Here is a 16,504-nt window from a genome sequence, read left to right as displayed (position 1 = left end):
CTACTTCTGATCACTACATTTTTCATATCATTTGTTTACAATTACTCTTTTCCACACTGTATTTGTTTAAGACAAAATTTAAAGGAATCATGGCTTCTTGCTTTGTATATTACTTGCAGGACTACAAATATGTATCAGGCTGAAATATCTTAGAAATAAGGATAGCCAAGATCGATCATCATTGGAATAGAATAATACAGAAGAGATGGAGTCTTTGGGATCTTCACTTCATGGCTTTTAACTCCCTCAGTACCATGACGCCTTTCCATATTCATTCTGCTTACTATTTAGTGATTTTATGCAGCTTCAGAAACTGATGTGGGGTATCAAAATAATGAAGGCTGTAGCCATTATTCTTTTGACCTCTATACACCCTTCCAAATGCCAATGAAATGGTCAATTTGTATACAAATCTCAAAGTAAAACTGTGTCCCAGTATTGAGGGGGTTTCTTACCACATGGAAATTGGATGTACAATGACTCAAAGTTTATGTTATGGCCTGCATATCATTATGTTACTGCCATCTGGAGCATTGTACACTTTGTCCTGGCCAAGCCAAGGATTATTCAGTTCCCTGGAAAGAAGTCTTAAGAAGAATTCACTATGCCATCATATTTCTCTGTGTTACTATGAAGTATAAGAGAAGAGTGTTGCAGCCACCTATTATACGCTAGGAATATAATGGCAGTTTTATTCCCTGACTTTGGAATAAGCAGTCAGGCCATATCCCTCTGCCAACCACAGATGGCCCAAGGCTTCCTCTCACAAGTTTTGCACCCTACCTCATTTGGTCTTCTGGTTCACTAAACTGCAAAATCGTACACATAATCTTACAAACAGAAGTATTATCAAATAACTGAACATATTTAGTTTGTATTTGGAAGACTGAATACTACGTCCAAGCCAAGAAACACATACATCATACTTAGCTACATATTACTAATATAAGAGGAAAGAGTCACACTCAATAATCTGTTGTTTATTATTCTCAATATACAACCTTAAACATTACCATACTATGATTACAGGACTTTATGTACAAAAGAATTTTCATTGTTCTTAACCTAAGAGGATTTCCACACTAAAGCTTGTTTTATGTACAGTAGGTTACCAAGCAGCCTACATCACTGAGGCACAGAGAATGCCTCATCACTGCTGGCTAGGGCTGAGAGGAATATAACATGGATTTATATACGAGGGTTATATACACAGAAGAATGAGTATGTGCAGCTTAAGGCAATGAATATCACTAGGGAAGGGTGACACAATGGTGCTGCTGCAACACCCACTGCCCTTCATGGAGTTTTTCGGCAAACACAGTAACACTTAAAAGAAGTTGTGTCTGTGAGATCTGTCACTAGAGTAGTTATGGTCACAGCAGTTAAGGTTAATAAAGCATCCTTTACAAAATAAGATAAAATATTTTGTGGGGAAAAGTAAGTACGTAATAGGGCATTTTGAAGGCTATAAAGGACAGTACTGGGTGGAGAACTGACCAAGCCTCTGATCCCATACAGCCGTAGATAAATATTCTCCTTTATCCAGGTCGAGGCAATGGGACAGTCTCACCCGCCACTCTCAGGACACATGGCAGCATGGCTCACTCAACAAGGGGAGCCGAGCACAGGGTCTTGTGGGACATGTTTGTCTGATGTGTGTTCAAATTATTGCATTTGTGTAAACTCAACATCATGTATGAGAGCTGGCATAACCAAGAAGTTAAGATAAAAAAAAACAGAATGTGAAAATTGAAAAGAGAATGTTGCAGTGGAAGGTATCTGCCATCACACAAACACTTCTCGCTTGGACTTTGGTCTAGCACCAAACCCCAGGTCACTTGAGAAACGCATTGTCTTTCCATCCCGGGAGGTTCTAGCTCTGCGAATCACAGGTGTCACCTGCTGCAGCCGCTCACTGTTCTCCCCAAGTGGGATTTTGAGAAATGCACTGCCTGCGCTACCTTCCAATATTTCTCTTGTTGGGGAGGGACTTGGTGATGTTATTCCACGGGGCGTCATGAGCCCAGTGAAGGACCGAGCTCGCACCATCTGTGCTCGAGAACATTCCAAAGAATCCCTTTCTAATCCAGAGTCTGTGATCATGACACTGGTCTTGTACTTAGGAAGTAACTCACTTTCAGCTGCAGCTAAAGAGGAAGTTAAAGAAGAGGCTTTATTGTAAGGTTTCCTGGGAGGTTCTGACCACTGATGGGTAACATGATCTCTGGGTTCCTGATCATTGATGACTGTGTTCTCATAGGTCTCATGTATCTGGCTGGAGTCATGGCAAACCTCTTCCTGCCTTGTCACAGTATTGATGATAACAATACTGGTTTCCTTAATAGATGTTGTCTGCTTCTGATGAAAGTTTGCACCTTCTAATTGTCCTTTCATAGAGTTACTGCCATCATGTACCACTTCAGTCTTGCTACACTGGCTGCTGGGATTACTGATGGTGACAGAGGGTTTTTCAGATGCAGTGGTAAACCCTGTCTGCTGAAATTCTACTTTACTCATTGAGCTGTGTTGGTGGTACCTTAAATGGTCCTCCCTCAATGATGACCTTGAATAGTCTCTTCCTTTTTTATATTTATTGGTTATGGACTCTCTCAAGGAAGCACCGCCAAATGACCTGGCCTTCAGAAGCACTCGGGTGTGACTTGCCATGTCTGAAGACAACCTGAAGGACTCTGGGCGGGCACTGCGGTCCCTGTTCCTTGCGGAGGGAGGGATGGACACCCGAGTGCGAGTAAATCGAGACCCATCTTGCTGAGAGAAACTGCCAAGACTTCCCCCAAATGTCTTTGTTAGATTAGGTTCAGGGGTGGTGCTGGAGATGTAGCAGCTGCTCTTGGCAAGGCAGGAGGTGCTGATGGACCGCTGAGATGTGCCGCTGGTGAACGCTGATCCCGCGTTGTTGCTATTGATGGCAATATTGATGTTGAAGTCTTCATTGGTGGTAATGCTGTACTTGCTGCTGGTGATGTTGGTGATGCTGGTGAAAGATTCAGCATCAGTCTGTGTGGCTGGGGTGGCGTGTGTGCTGGCCTCAAGGGGAGCCTGGTCCACTGGGCTGGAGGGTGCTGGATCTGCACTGCTTCCCCTTACTTTGTATGGGAGGTGACCTGGTGTGGGAAGCTGGACCTGTCAGGGTGACACACATTATAGCAACAACTCACACATGGCTAAACACACCATGGAAATCCTTTAACCATGGCTGGCTCAAACTGAGTGGCAAAATATTAAATGCTATACTACATGTATATTTTCATTAAGAATTCTAAATGTAGTATGTTTTCATTATTTCACATTTTGATATTGTTCAGTCATAAATCAATTGATAAATTACTTATATATATATATATATATATATATATATATATATATATATATATATATATATATATATATATATATATATATATATATATATATATATATATATATATATATATATATATATATATATATATATATATATATATATATATATATATATATATATATATATATATATATATATATATATATATACATACATATATATATATATATATATATATATATATATATATATATATATATATATATATATATATATATATATATATATATATATATATATATATATCAAAGACACACATACAAAACATCTAAAACAAAACAGCATGCACAAACACTACGATATGCTGATATACTGGGGAATGACATTGTTAAGCAGTGTTGAAGGTTACGGTCAGGCTACACTACTGTCACCAGGATGAAGCAGCTACAGGTGTGGTGCAGATCACTCACAGGTAGAGGCATGCATGCATCTGTACTTGTCTCAAAATACACCAAAATAAAAGATGCTACTCGTTTCAATAAAGACTTGTTAAACCAATGTAAAAAATATTTGCTCTATTGGCTGAGAAATCAATTAATGCACTTACAATTTTGAAGTATCCAATCTAGAATATATATATATATATATATATATATATATATATATATATATATATATATATATATATATATATATATATATATATATATATATATTAGCTGTTCATTCATTGCATGTTTCTCTACATGATGATCTGCATTTCACGACTACACGGAAGGAAAGACAGCAGATACAAGGCAAACACTCACCCTTCTCTCTCAGATAGTTTGAGGGAGGACAGCGAGGCTTGAACACACACACACACACACACACACACACACACACACACACACACACACACTACAATATATAATAATACAGTACAGTACATGTAAGGGAAGATGGAAATTTTGGTAAAATTCACATTTTGGTTAAAGCCTTGTTATGCTGTTATGAATAAATGAATAAAAGTAAAGCAGTGAAACGGAAGTTGTCTCAGCATAGCTGAGGCAGGAAGCCTGAGGCGGGAGGAGACACAAGGTGAGGGTCTCACCGGCGTGCTTTGGTAGGGACAAATCAGTGCCAGTAAGCAGAGACAACATCAGCCATTAAGTTCACCCGAGGTGAAGGCCGCTGAGCCCTGCCAGGCTTCCCTCTCCGGCTCTCCTTGCACCGCCTGCAAGGTGACTACATTCCACCACTGCTCAGACTCCTTGACAGACACTGTCGTGCCTGTTCCCACACAACGAAAATCAATGGACTGTATTCACGTACATACACACACACACACACACACACACACACACACACACACACACATATATATATATATATATATATATATATATATATATATATATATATATATATATATATATATATATATATATATATGAGCAGTAGACCTACACTGATTATTACTAATTTCTGTCTTGATTAGATATTATGGATATTACACGAAGCGAGGCGAGTGTCATGCTTGCAACATTAAGTAACATTGCCATGTAAGTCTGGTCACGGTGGTGTGAGTCTGACACTCGTGTGCAAGTCTTGTTAGTGGGTGCCATTCTATCTGGTGCACAAGCAGCTTTGCCGCCGAGGCTAAGAGCCGCTGGGAAGACTTACTCGCGCAGTAACAGGATGAGAAGAGGTTCACGGAGGGCACTTACAGTCGCTATTTCTTTACCCACATTGCTCATCGCAATGACCACTGGTGCCACTCAAGATTACATGAACAAAAATCTGATGTTCAGTAGTTTAATGCAGTTAACTGTGTGACGTTTAATGAAAGAGTAGTATCGTCCATATGAACTGCCAAGCTGAAATTGGTTAAAACGATTGACTTCCATTAGAGTGGAATCTAAGCCGGGCGGGGTTTGGGACTGGGAGTAGGGGCGAAGTCCCTCGTCGCGGAGTGCGCGGCCAGGCTGGACTGTTGCTCCGCTTGACCGGTGCCTAGTTGTGTACTACAGTTAATTAACTGTTACTCGACAGAAAAAAAAGAAAAAGGATGGAAAAGTCATCCAGCGTAACTTAAAACATCTTAGTGGTTGGAAATCAGATGGTAAAACGTTATAAGTTTACGTACACGAAGAAAACATGATGCCACAAAAATAAGCTCACGAAGAGCCAACTCATCATTAGGGACGGCCAGCTATCGCGGTGACGCGTCACAGCACAGTGACGCACACGTTACATGTCCATTTCTCTTAGCATTCACAAATTTCCAAAGGTATTTCTGAACACGTATGTTTTTCAGGTCGATGAATTAAAGGCAATACACACGCAGCGGACGTGTGGGTTGTGTAATGGATCCTCGAGAATCTGAGGAATGCTGTAAGACGACTCAGCGTCAATTGAAGGACACTGGAATGACAGAGAAGGAAGTATTGAAAGGACAGTGAAGAATAAGAGGAAAAACACGCCATCTGATGGATTGAGTGTGTGTGTGTGTGTGTGTGTGTGTGTGTGTGTGTGTGTGTGTGTGTGTGTGTGTGTGTGTGTATGATATATAATGGAAAATAATGCTGAGAGAGAGAGAGAGAGAGAGAGAGAGAGAGAGAGAGAGAGAGAGAGAGAGAGAGAGAGAGAGAGAGAGAGAAGAAAAAAAAAAACCACACAAAGAAGAAAAAAATAAGGTTAACGCAGGCAATTTACTCGTACTTGTATGATAGAGAATAAAGGAAACGATAACTGATCGAACTATGATGCAGGAAAGTGAAGTGAGACCTTTGGAGAGAAGAAAACGAAGAAAACTTCCTGATATCGAAACTCAACTTCATTCAAAGCTGCTCAGACTGTCGGCGAGAATAGTTGTCATATAACCGAAGAGGAGGAGGAGGAGGAGGAGGAGGAGAAGGAGGAGGAGGAGAAAGAAGAGGAGGAGGAGGAGGAGGAGAAAGAAGAGGAGGAGGAGGAGGAGGAGGAGGAGGAAAAGCTCATTGGCCCGAGAAATATGAGGCACGCGTTGGTAGCACGTCACACGCAGACAAACAGGGAGAATAATGCACAATAGGCGATCAAACAACACAAAAGAGTATTATTTCCCATCAGCAAGCACACCCAAGCAGATCATGCGGGAGAGACTGTGTGTGTGTGTGTGTGTGTGTGTGTGTGTGTGTGTGTGTGTGTGTGTGTGTGTGTGTGTGTGTGTGTGTGTGTGTGTGTGAAACAGTAAATTTGGGAGTAAAGAGTCGTAAAGGTAAATCAGGGGCGGTTTGGGTGAGTGCGTCAGTGCGTGAGTGAGACAGTAAGTGAGTGAGTGAGTGAATGGGTGTTGCGTGGCGGGTTAGCAGTTTAGAGTCCCGGCAAGAGTGTTGAGGAGGGCGGGTGTCCTTAGTGCGCCCCGTGCTTGTGGTGGGGGCGTGGGGGAAGGCGGCCCTACCGTCACATTATGAGCGCCTCGCGGTAGGGGATGCATGGCAGGGGTCTGGTCCTGTTGGTCTCGCCCGGAGAGAGCACGGCCGAGCTGGAGCGAGGGCGGCCGGCGGGTGTGTCTGGTCCCCACCCGTCTACCTCCGTCTCCCCATTGGAGTTATCGGGGTCTGTGGCACTGCCCGCCAGCTCCAGCTCGGGCCGCGCCGCCAGGTGGGCTGAGGAGGAGCGCCGTCGGTTGCGTGCATTAGGTGCATAGGACTTGCGAGACCTCATGAAGGCCATGTTGCCCGGCCCGACGCGGTCCCCCTGGCCGTCAAGAGGGCTGCTGATGGCGCGCTGAAAGGCCTGGCGGTGTGCACGGGCTGGCGGGGTGGGGCTGGAGGCAGGGCTTGTGGGTGAGGCCTGTAAGGAAGCAAGCTACACTACCGAGTTCCTCCCTGGCTACACCCAGGCGCGTCACCGGCAAGCAGCCTCGGGTACACAGGGGCGGGTGGAGGTGGAGATGGAAGTGGAGGTGGAGGCAGCTGTATACATGCCGGGCGCTTACCACTATATTACACAAGTGCCGGGGAGGCGAGGGACACTTACCTGGCGTAGCACCTTAACGCTATATAATACATCATTACCATCAACCAGTACAGGACGAGAGGTTAATATATAGATACATCGGGGGCAGGAAGGGGAAGGAGATGAAAGGGAGGATTACTGCTCTTTAGTCTGCATCTAGAGTTCCCTGAAGCCTGGAGGGAGCAAGACGAGGGAGGATGGGAGGGAGGGAGGAATAAGACAACTCCAAGCATTTTAGCGGGCGCAGGATGGGAGGAACTGCTGCTATTGATCTGAAGGTAAAGGGCGGGGACGGAGGGCTCTGATTTGACTGAGAAGAGATTTATTCTCGGGGAATTATACCTTTGAGGAAGAGGAGAAGTGAGAGTTCCAGGAGCACTTGGAGGAGAGTGTGGAGGAGGGACTAGTGGAGTGGCTGGTGGAGTGGTCTGTCTCAAGGCCCTCGTCCACCTCCGACAGGTCCTCCACCTTCGATGTCTTCTGTTGTCGTAGATTCTCTCCCGGCATCTGGACAGTGGCGCAAAAGTTTCAGTCTCCCTTCCTTCAGTAGTGTTAAGTTCACACACACACACACACACACACACACACACACACACACACACACACACACACACACACACACACACACAACGGTAAATGATGGGTTTACAAAAGACGTGAATATAAAAGTAGAATGATTATAATTAAAAAAAAGTAAATTGATCCAATAATAATTTTGGAATTATGACAGATAAAAACAGACGCGAAAACAAGATAACATGAGCGAAAATTTCTGTGATATAGTAATAAGGTCAAAACTCACTCACTCTCTCTCTCTCTCTCTCTCTCTCTCTCTCTCTCTCTCTCTCTCTCAATATGCTTGCCTGTACATGTGATTCGTTGTCTTCTTTTCCTTCGTCCTCATCATCCTGCTCCTCGTCCTCCTCCTCCTCGGTGAAGGAGTCGAGGGAGGATGGGGAGGGGGGCCTGAGGGCGTGGATGGGCGAACTCTTGAGGGCGGAGATGGAGTCGTGGAGCGTGAGGAGCTGCCTGAAGAGAGCGTTGTCTTGGCTCATGAGAGAAGCCTGAGGAGGAGAGAAGCTGGTCAGAGAGGCTGGTTTGTGGTAATAAGAACTTAGTATACTGGAAACAAAATTTGGGTTATGATGGTGAGTGACAAGAGGAAAGACAGGTTATTCATCGTTTATTTACTTGGTTTTGCATGTGTGAAGGCAGGTTATGGGTGCGAAAAATAGAGAAAAGTGTGAATTATTGTTGCTTTTCCCTTCCCCCTTCTTGAAAAAAAAGTTAAGTGGAAAAGAGTTTAAAATAGATCAGTTTAGTTAAAGGGGTATCTTGATATTGCTATTGCTCTTCTTCTTCTTCCTCCTCCTCCTCCTCCTCCTCCTCCTCCTCCTCCTCCTCTTCCTCCTCCACGTCGTTCCGCTACTGCCATTATACCAACGATCAACCGCCCCGCCTCAATCCGAACCCAGAGGCCGCGTTTCCTTTCTCCCGGGGCGAACTGAAGTATTATCTCTCGGGGAACCTTTTTGTGCGAGGTCGCTTCCCTCCACCACTACCAGCATCCCCCCCTCCCTCTCCTCCCCCACCAGACGACCCTCAGTCACGCTCCAGCCACCGCCACATCATCCACACCATCCACACCATCCACCTCCCACCATCACGTCATCCCCCCTTCCCTCCCTGTTACTTTTCCTCCACCGTCCTCCTCTGGTTATCCTTCCCCGTCTATCACCATCTTGTTCTTGTTGACCCTCACTGTGTCTGGTCGCACGCTATTATCCTCTTATCTTTCGTCCTTCTTCCTTCCTGACACCTTTCCTTAAAATATCCATCGTTATCTCATGTTTCTTCCTTTTTCGTAGCTTGTCGCCTTTAAAAGTTCGTTTCAAAAGTATTTATCATCGCCTCACGTTTCTTCTCCCTCTTCTTCTTCTTTACTATGTCTTTATTTCACGTGTCTTGTGTTCTTCTCCTCTGCAGCTTCTCATTCCTAGACATCACTTCCAATCTCTATCCTTATCTCACGTTTCTTTTCCCATTTTTAGCTTGTCACGCTCAAACCAGCCATCATTCCACGTCCCTCCTCTCCCTCTTCCCTCCCCACACCCGCCCACTTCCCTCTGCTCGCCGCCCACACGCCTTCAAGCCTCAGGTCCAGACTCCCGAGGCGCTCCGATGCTCCTGTAAACAACATCTCTTTTTCTCCGCTATTGTCACCCGCCGGCTGCTCTGCCCTGCGTGAAGACGACCGCCAGGTGCACGCGCGGGAGGAGGAGGAGGAGGAGGAGGAGACGGGCTATTATTCCCGCCAGCGTGATGTTTTGCAAATTTAATTGACAGGAAAGTCACACAGGCTGCTAAAAGGTTTTCTTCCTTGAGCAGAACCAGCAGCGGTAGCTTTTGTTTTACTTATACTCTCTCTCTCTCTCTCTCTCTCTCTCTCTCTCTCTCTCTCTCTCTCTCTCTCTCTCTCTCTCTCTCTCTGTCTCTGTGTGTGTGTGTGTGTGTGTGTGTATGTGTGTGTGTTTGACATATGTCTCTGTTTACTTCGTCCGGGTAGAAGGATTTTCTCTTTTATTTTAAGAAGAGAAATCTACCGGTGAGTGAGTGTACTAGGTGAAGGAGGGTGCCTGCAGGGGTGCCAGGGGCGGGGCGGGGCGGGGCCGTGACCTTGCGGAAGAATTGGGACTAAGAGAGACGGAAGGAGTTGGGGGGGGAGGGGAAGTAGAAGGGAAGGAACCAAACCTGAACTGCACCTGTTAAGTTCACGTGGGATTCGAAAAGACTCGTGTGTGTGTGTGTGTGTGTGTGTGTGTGTGTGTGTGTGTGTGTGTGTGTGTGTGTGTGCCCGCGGTGGAAGTCGTGGGTAATTGTAGGTTCTGCCGCGCCGCCTGAGGGCTCGACACGGCCTTCAGGACACGGCATTCCACAGGAGGACGCTCGTGTAGGCCTACTGTCTCCATTTTTTATGTGTGAAAAGGAACGACCTTCTCCCTCCCGACCAGGACAGACAATGAAGGAGGACAAGGAGATAATGACGTTCCTGATGACGATGTACGATTAGGAGAAGAAGAAGAAGGAGGAGGAGGAGGAGGAGGAGGAGGAGGAGGAGGAGGAGGAGGAGGAGGAGGAAGAGGAAGACGGTGGGGTAAAACAAAAGGAACAACAAACAAAACATGATTGTGATGTTTTTGTTGAATAGCAATAAAAGTAAGAATAATAGAAAGAAACTCGCTGCATTCCTTAATATCACTCAAAAAACGAAAAAAAAATAAGAAAAATATGTATCCAGAGAAATGAAAAAAAAAACTTCAGCAGAAATAAAACTCATGGTCACCACAGCCACACGAAGAAAAAAAGTGAAAAATACGAGTTGGATGAAAAAAAAAAGAAAAGATAAAACTGAATTATTAAAACCGGTAAAAATCACTCACGTCACCGCTGAGAATGAAAAAAAGAAGAAGAAAACAGAGAGACAAAAATAGAAAATATGTGGGAATTTCCGAATCATACCTTCAGTTATTGAGATTAACAATGGAATGTGTATATGTCAATTTTTTTAACCTCTTCGTTTACCTTCGAGAGAGAGAGAGAGAGAGAGAGAGAGAGAGAGAGAGAGAGAGAGAGAGAGAGAGAGAGAGAGAGAGAGAGAGAGAGAGAGAGAGAGAGAGAGAGAGAGAGAGAGAGAGAGAGAGAGAGAGAGAGAGAGAACCCAACAACAGAGAGCCTATGAATAGTATACAGCGTCGCAACAATGAGGTCACAAAGCACTTAAGAAAGAGTGCAAACTAAGGAAAAGTTTTGCTCACCTTCAAGGCTTCAGCAAAGTATAGGGTAGATCAAAATGAGAGTGGGAGTGAAGGTATATACAGTGGGCGACCATAAGTAGACCTCGCCTCTCTTTGCCCCCAATGCTGCTGGAGACACCACGCATTCTGGCACGCAGGTGAGGGTGACAGATGCCTGGAGGTGCTGGGGAGTGCCAACAGGTGCCAAGGACGTCTCGCGTGTCAGGGGAAAGCTACACACGGGCGGGTTTGCATTGGTAGCGCGGAGGACGTCAAGTGAATGTAACAGCTAATAGGGTTCTTGTGTTTGCCTCTGTTGTGCTTGTCAGTGTTACCAGCAGACCAGGCGTGTTTGGGTGACAGTGGAGGGCAAGGAATGAGGGAAGGTTGAAAGGAGTGATGCTAGGAAAGGAGGACGGGAGGGAGATAGGGAAGGAAAGACAGATTGACTTGACCTGGCGTGTTTAGCTGACAGTAGAAAAGGATGACAAAAAAAAAAGAAAAAGAAAAGTGACATTTGGAAGGCTGGGGATAAAAGAAAGTAGATGAAAAATGATAAGAATGATTTAGAGAAAGAATACATGAAAGGAAATGGAAGTCAAAAATTGAGAAAGAATGAATAAGAGAAAGAAAATACGAAAAGAAATGAATATTATGAAAGTAGAAGGGAAAAGATACAAGAATGAATCATATAAAAGAGTAATGAATGAAGAGATAAACAGACAATATGAGAGAAAGAAGAGCAGCGAGTGAAGGAAGGAATAAAACACAGGAAGAGTACATAATGAAGATAGAGATAAACAGGTACAAGAGGAAGGAAGGAAGAGAAAAAGAAGAGGAAAAAAAATAATACTGGGAAACAGAAGAAGAGACAGAAGAGGGAGGAAAGGAAGCAGGGAATGAATGCACGAGACAAGGAGAAGAGAGGAGTAAATAGGTTAGATAAAGAAGGAAACAGGAAGAATAATGAAGGGAGGGAGACAACGAGATTCATACATACACATACAAGAGGAGAGGGAGGAGGGAGGGAGGGTGGAAAGAGGTAAAGAAAGAACAGAATGGAGAGAAGAAGAGAAGGACAAGAGGTGAGTTCTTTACCTCACCTTTTCTATCCTAAAGGTTTGTCAAGGCCAGTGGTGAGTCTGCCTTACTCACGTTTTTCATACTAATGGTTCGTTTATCCTCTTCTTCCTTCCTCCTCCTCTTCCTCCTCCCCCCTCTTCACCAGCATCCTTCATCTGAGTCTCATGGCTGATGATTCCCTTAATATATTCAGGGTTTGTGTTCTTTGTGTCTCTCCCATGCACGGCTCATAATAATCCAGACACCAGCTTTATTATACTCTGTTATTCGGCGGTAAAAGATGTACATGTTACCGCTGATGTCATTGCGATGCGGGGTAAAAAAATAGTATGTAATAAAAATCTTAATATATGTACGGTGTTCCTCCTCCTCCTCCTCCTCCTCCTTCTCCCGCCCAAGGACTAACAGAACATTTACTTATTCACGATAGTTAACTTCTGGTGCTTAAATTTGTATGTTTTCCTCGTCTTGTAGGACCTCACATAATAAAAATGGGAGGGTCTTCTCTGTCTGTCTGTCTCTCTCTCTCTCTCTCTCTCTCTCTCTCTCTCTCTCTCTCTCTCTCTCTCTGAAAAAAAGTAAAGTAACCAAAACAACCCGACTTCTATTTTACTCGACTGTCACTCATCTTTGGTGTCTCAGTTAATATTCTAATGCGTTCCATCATGATATTGTTGACATATTGCTTGCATTGCTATAAGAATAATAATGAATGAGTACGTAAATTTTCCTCCCGGTTCACAAGTCGCTTTTTGAGTTTTAGACAATCTCAGGTTCGGTCTTAAGTGTTTCTCTGTTAAAGTCCTTTTTTTTTTTTTTTTTTGGGTGCATTTGAAGAAACAATGAAACGGTAAAATTTTCTTTCTCTTTTGCGGATCGTCAGTTGTCTTTCTGCTTTCAAATAATCTCAGGCCTCTTCCAAAATCCATTACTATTAAAAGTTATAATTTATTCTTTGCTCTCCTGCGACCAGAAAAAAAAAAGTTTAATCTCTCTCTCCTTGTTTTGCCAGCTGTCAGTTATCTCTCTCTGCTTTCAAATAATCTCCGGCCTCTTCTAAAGTTCGTTTCTATTATAAAAAGTCCTGATTTATAACTTGCTCTACTGAAACCACAAGAAAATAAAACAACAGTGGATTTTTCCTCGTCTCATTAATCATCGACTTTCAAATAATCTGGTCTCTTTAAAAATCCTAATTTATCGCAAGCACGCCGACGACCACAAGAAAATATCAAAACGGTCAATTTTTCTTCCTGTTTCGTCTACTGTCAACAATATTTCGGCTTCCAAATTATTCTAAGCCTCTTTTAAAACTCCTTTGGTAATATAAGAAGTCATAATTGTCATAATCTATTGCTTGCACTACTACAACCAAAAGGGAATAATAAGACAGTTAATTTTCCTCCTGTTTCACCAGTCATTAGTTATCATTTATCCTTCAAATAACATCAAACCCCTTTGAAAAGTCCTCATTCACTGCTTCTACTGCTATGACCATAAGGAAGTAACAAAACGGTTCAATTTTTCTTCCTGTTTCGTCAGTCGTTAGTCATCGATTAGCCTTCAAATAACATCAGGCCTTTTCTGATATCAGTTCCTACGAGAAAAAGGTCTCCATTTATTGGTTCCACTTCTATGACTATAAAAAAATAACAAAACGGTTAAATTTTTCTTCCTGCTTCACCAATCGTAACATCAAACCTTCCCATGCAAAGAAGTCCTCATTTATTGCTTCCACTACTCTCACCACAAGAAAATAACAAAACGGTCCAATTTTTCTTCCTGTTTCGCCAGTGGTCCGTCGCCGCGGTGGTGTTCAAACAAAGCGATGTTCCCGTCATGTCCCAGTTAAGTTCTTACCGCCAGCAGGCAGATGGCGCTGGGATCGTGATAGGCCTCATCAACGGGTCACCTTTTCTTTGCCTACCATGAGTTGCCACATACCTGAGCACCTCTTGTACCAATGTCTTGTACCCTCCACACAGTTATTCTCGCCAACCAATCTGTGAAGCGTTAATTAGAGCAGTCTCGATTCGTGAGTCCGAAGATTTCTCTCTCTTCTCTCCTCTTGTGGAAATGCTTCGAATCACACTTCACGGGAGAGCCAGAGATGTGATGGTTGCTAATGCTGTATGTGTGTGTGTGTGTGTGTGTGTGTGTGTCAGTGGGTGGTATGACGTCATGCAGACTGTCAAGGCCACCTGTTAACACCCACTCCCCCCAAACCCGTCCTTCTCCTGCTGCTGCTGCTCCTCCTTCCTCCAGTCACCGTCGAGAAATAATGGGACCTTTTCCGTCAAGCAATTTTTAAAGGAGAGACAAACACTGCAGGAGTAGGAGTAGGAGGAGGAGGAGGAGAAGGAGGTGGTGGTGGTGGTGGTGGGGACTTTCGTAAGTGGCGATTATCATGAGTGTTTGGTTCCCTGCTGCTCATCTTTTTGTCTCGTCCCGTCTCGCTCTTCTTCCGGTCATCCTAAGTAGTAGTAGTAGTAGTAGTAGTAATAGTAGTAGTAATGGTAACAGTAGTAGTAGTAGTAGTAGTAGTAGTAGTAGTAGTAGTAGTCTAAGGTATCAATATTACAGTCATGAGTAGAAATAATAACAAAAACCACAAGAATTACATCATGAAACAATTTTCCCGCTATATATAAACTTCGATTTCTTTTCCTCGATGATGACGATGATAATGATGACGATGACCAAAATAGTAACAATCATACTTAGAAATCCCTTAGCCTTGCTGCCTACCGTCCATTTACGTAGGAACATAGGCAGGTTTCTCTAAAATGACACTCCCACCTAAGTTTCCTCCATCAGACTTTAAATTTCTCTCTGAATCCACGCAAAACACCAACCCTACGGCGCTTTTTCTCTCCCTCCATCAGATCTTTCCGAGTTATCAGGATTGGCGGAGGTGAGACAGAAGAGATCAAGACGAAAACGGAAAGCATTTTGCGGTAGGAAAGTGTAATATTGGATTCTCTCTGGCCAATCAGCAGTAAGAGTTGGCGAGAGCAGGAGGCAATCGCGGAAAAATCCAAAAGGGAAAATCTACTAAGCGGAAAGATTTATGATAGATGATGATAAGCGGAGAGAAAGAAAATGTAGATAGAAAATGTTAACAGCCAGTCAGTCAGTTAGCCAGTCAGTCAGTCAGTCAGTCAGTCAGTCAAAGAGAGAACATCCTTGAGAGAGGCTGAGTTAATGTCTTTCTTTCTTTCCTTCTTTCTTTTTTCTTTTCTCAAGCCCTTACATTCGTTCATTTTGCCATTCATAGTTAGACTGAAGAATAAAAATAAATAATTGGAAAAAAATATTCATCTTTTTTTTCAATTTGACATTTATTTCTAGATAAAAGAAAATGTAAGAAATGGACGAAAAAGGCAAATTACCTATATAGAAATCTTTTTCCCCTTATATATCAGAGAGAGAGAGAGAGAGAGAGAGAGAGAGAGAGAGAGAGAGAGAGAGAGAGAGAGAGAGAGGTGAGCAAACATCTTCCCGTGTTACGACTGTTCATATCTCGAGCCATTTAGAACACCTGATAGGGGTAATATAATTGGCAGTCAGTGTTCATTCATGTATCAAGGTGATGCCTCCTCTTAGCCTCCGTTCTGACGCCTCCTGCCTACTGATTTATTGATACATGAATAAATGAATGAGTAAACTAGGGAGAGAGACAGACAGGCAAACAGATGAGGATAAAGATAGATAAAGATGGATGAAAAGATAGACAGGCAAACGAACTGAGAGATAGAAACTTAGACTGATACAATGAAAAATCTTACAAAAAACTACTTACAGAGAGAGAGAGAGAGAGAGAGAGAGAGAGAGAGAGAGAGAGAGAGAGAGAGAGAGAGAGAGAGAGAGCAAACAAACTCCTCTACCCACTACTGCAACACACCAAGCACTGCACCCAACCATCCACCACCATCACCACCACCTCACTCCACCACACAGCCGCATCGCGTGAGACTTGCGTGCAGTGCGTGGCAAGTCATCCCTCAAGCTTGCGTGCGCGTGTGCCGGGAATACACTTAGCCAAACACTGCACACGTATATAAATCCTCTCCTGACTGCTTTTAAACACACGCAGCTCAGTATTGAACGCCAGGTAGCGGTGGGGTTCGGTTCTGCCCTCGACTCTCCTGACGCAGCGCTTTTCTCCCACGTGTTCCAGCTTCCAGATGGCACTGACGGGGGAACGGACGGGGAGGGGGGGGGCAGGGGGAGTGATTAAAACCCGTGCTGTAAACTTGAGCAGGAGATGAAACCGCGAGAATTGAGAGAGGGAGAAAGAGAGAGAGAAGGTGTCACT

General features: G+C 43.7%; 1 protein-coding gene across 3 annotated transcripts in view; it reads right to left on the bottom strand.

Moving 5' to 3' along the window:
• Positions 1-965: 965 nt before the first annotated feature.
• The window catches only part of LOC123512946 (endochitinase A-like), a 126,948-nt gene continuing 111,409 nt past the window's right edge, over positions 966-16,504 (bottom strand). Inside the window, exons 3-5 of one of the 3 annotated variants that reach the window (XM_045269660.1) lie at positions 8,173-8,373; positions 7,652-7,816; positions 966-3,144 (exon numbers count right to left, since the gene is read on the bottom strand). In XM_045269660.1, the coding sequence (XP_045125595.1) occupies positions 1,786-3,144; positions 7,652-7,816; positions 8,173-8,373 (1,725 nt within the window). In that variant the 3' untranslated portion in view covers positions 966-1,785. Of the gene's footprint in view, positions 3,145-6,749; positions 7,145-7,651; positions 7,817-8,172; positions 8,374-16,504 lie in introns of those variants that run through there. The other 2 variants (XM_045269661.1, XM_045269662.1) reach the window with 2 other exon arrangements.

This window comes from Portunus trituberculatus, chromosome 35 (assembly GCF_017591435.1).
Source record: "Portunus trituberculatus isolate SZX2019 chromosome 35, ASM1759143v1, whole genome shotgun sequence".
NCBI classification, from domain to species: Eukaryota; Metazoa; Arthropoda; class Malacostraca; order Decapoda; family Portunidae; genus Portunus; species Portunus trituberculatus.
The sequence above is the reverse complement of the archived record's forward strand: the minus strand, read 5'-3'. Positions and strand labels throughout refer to the sequence as shown.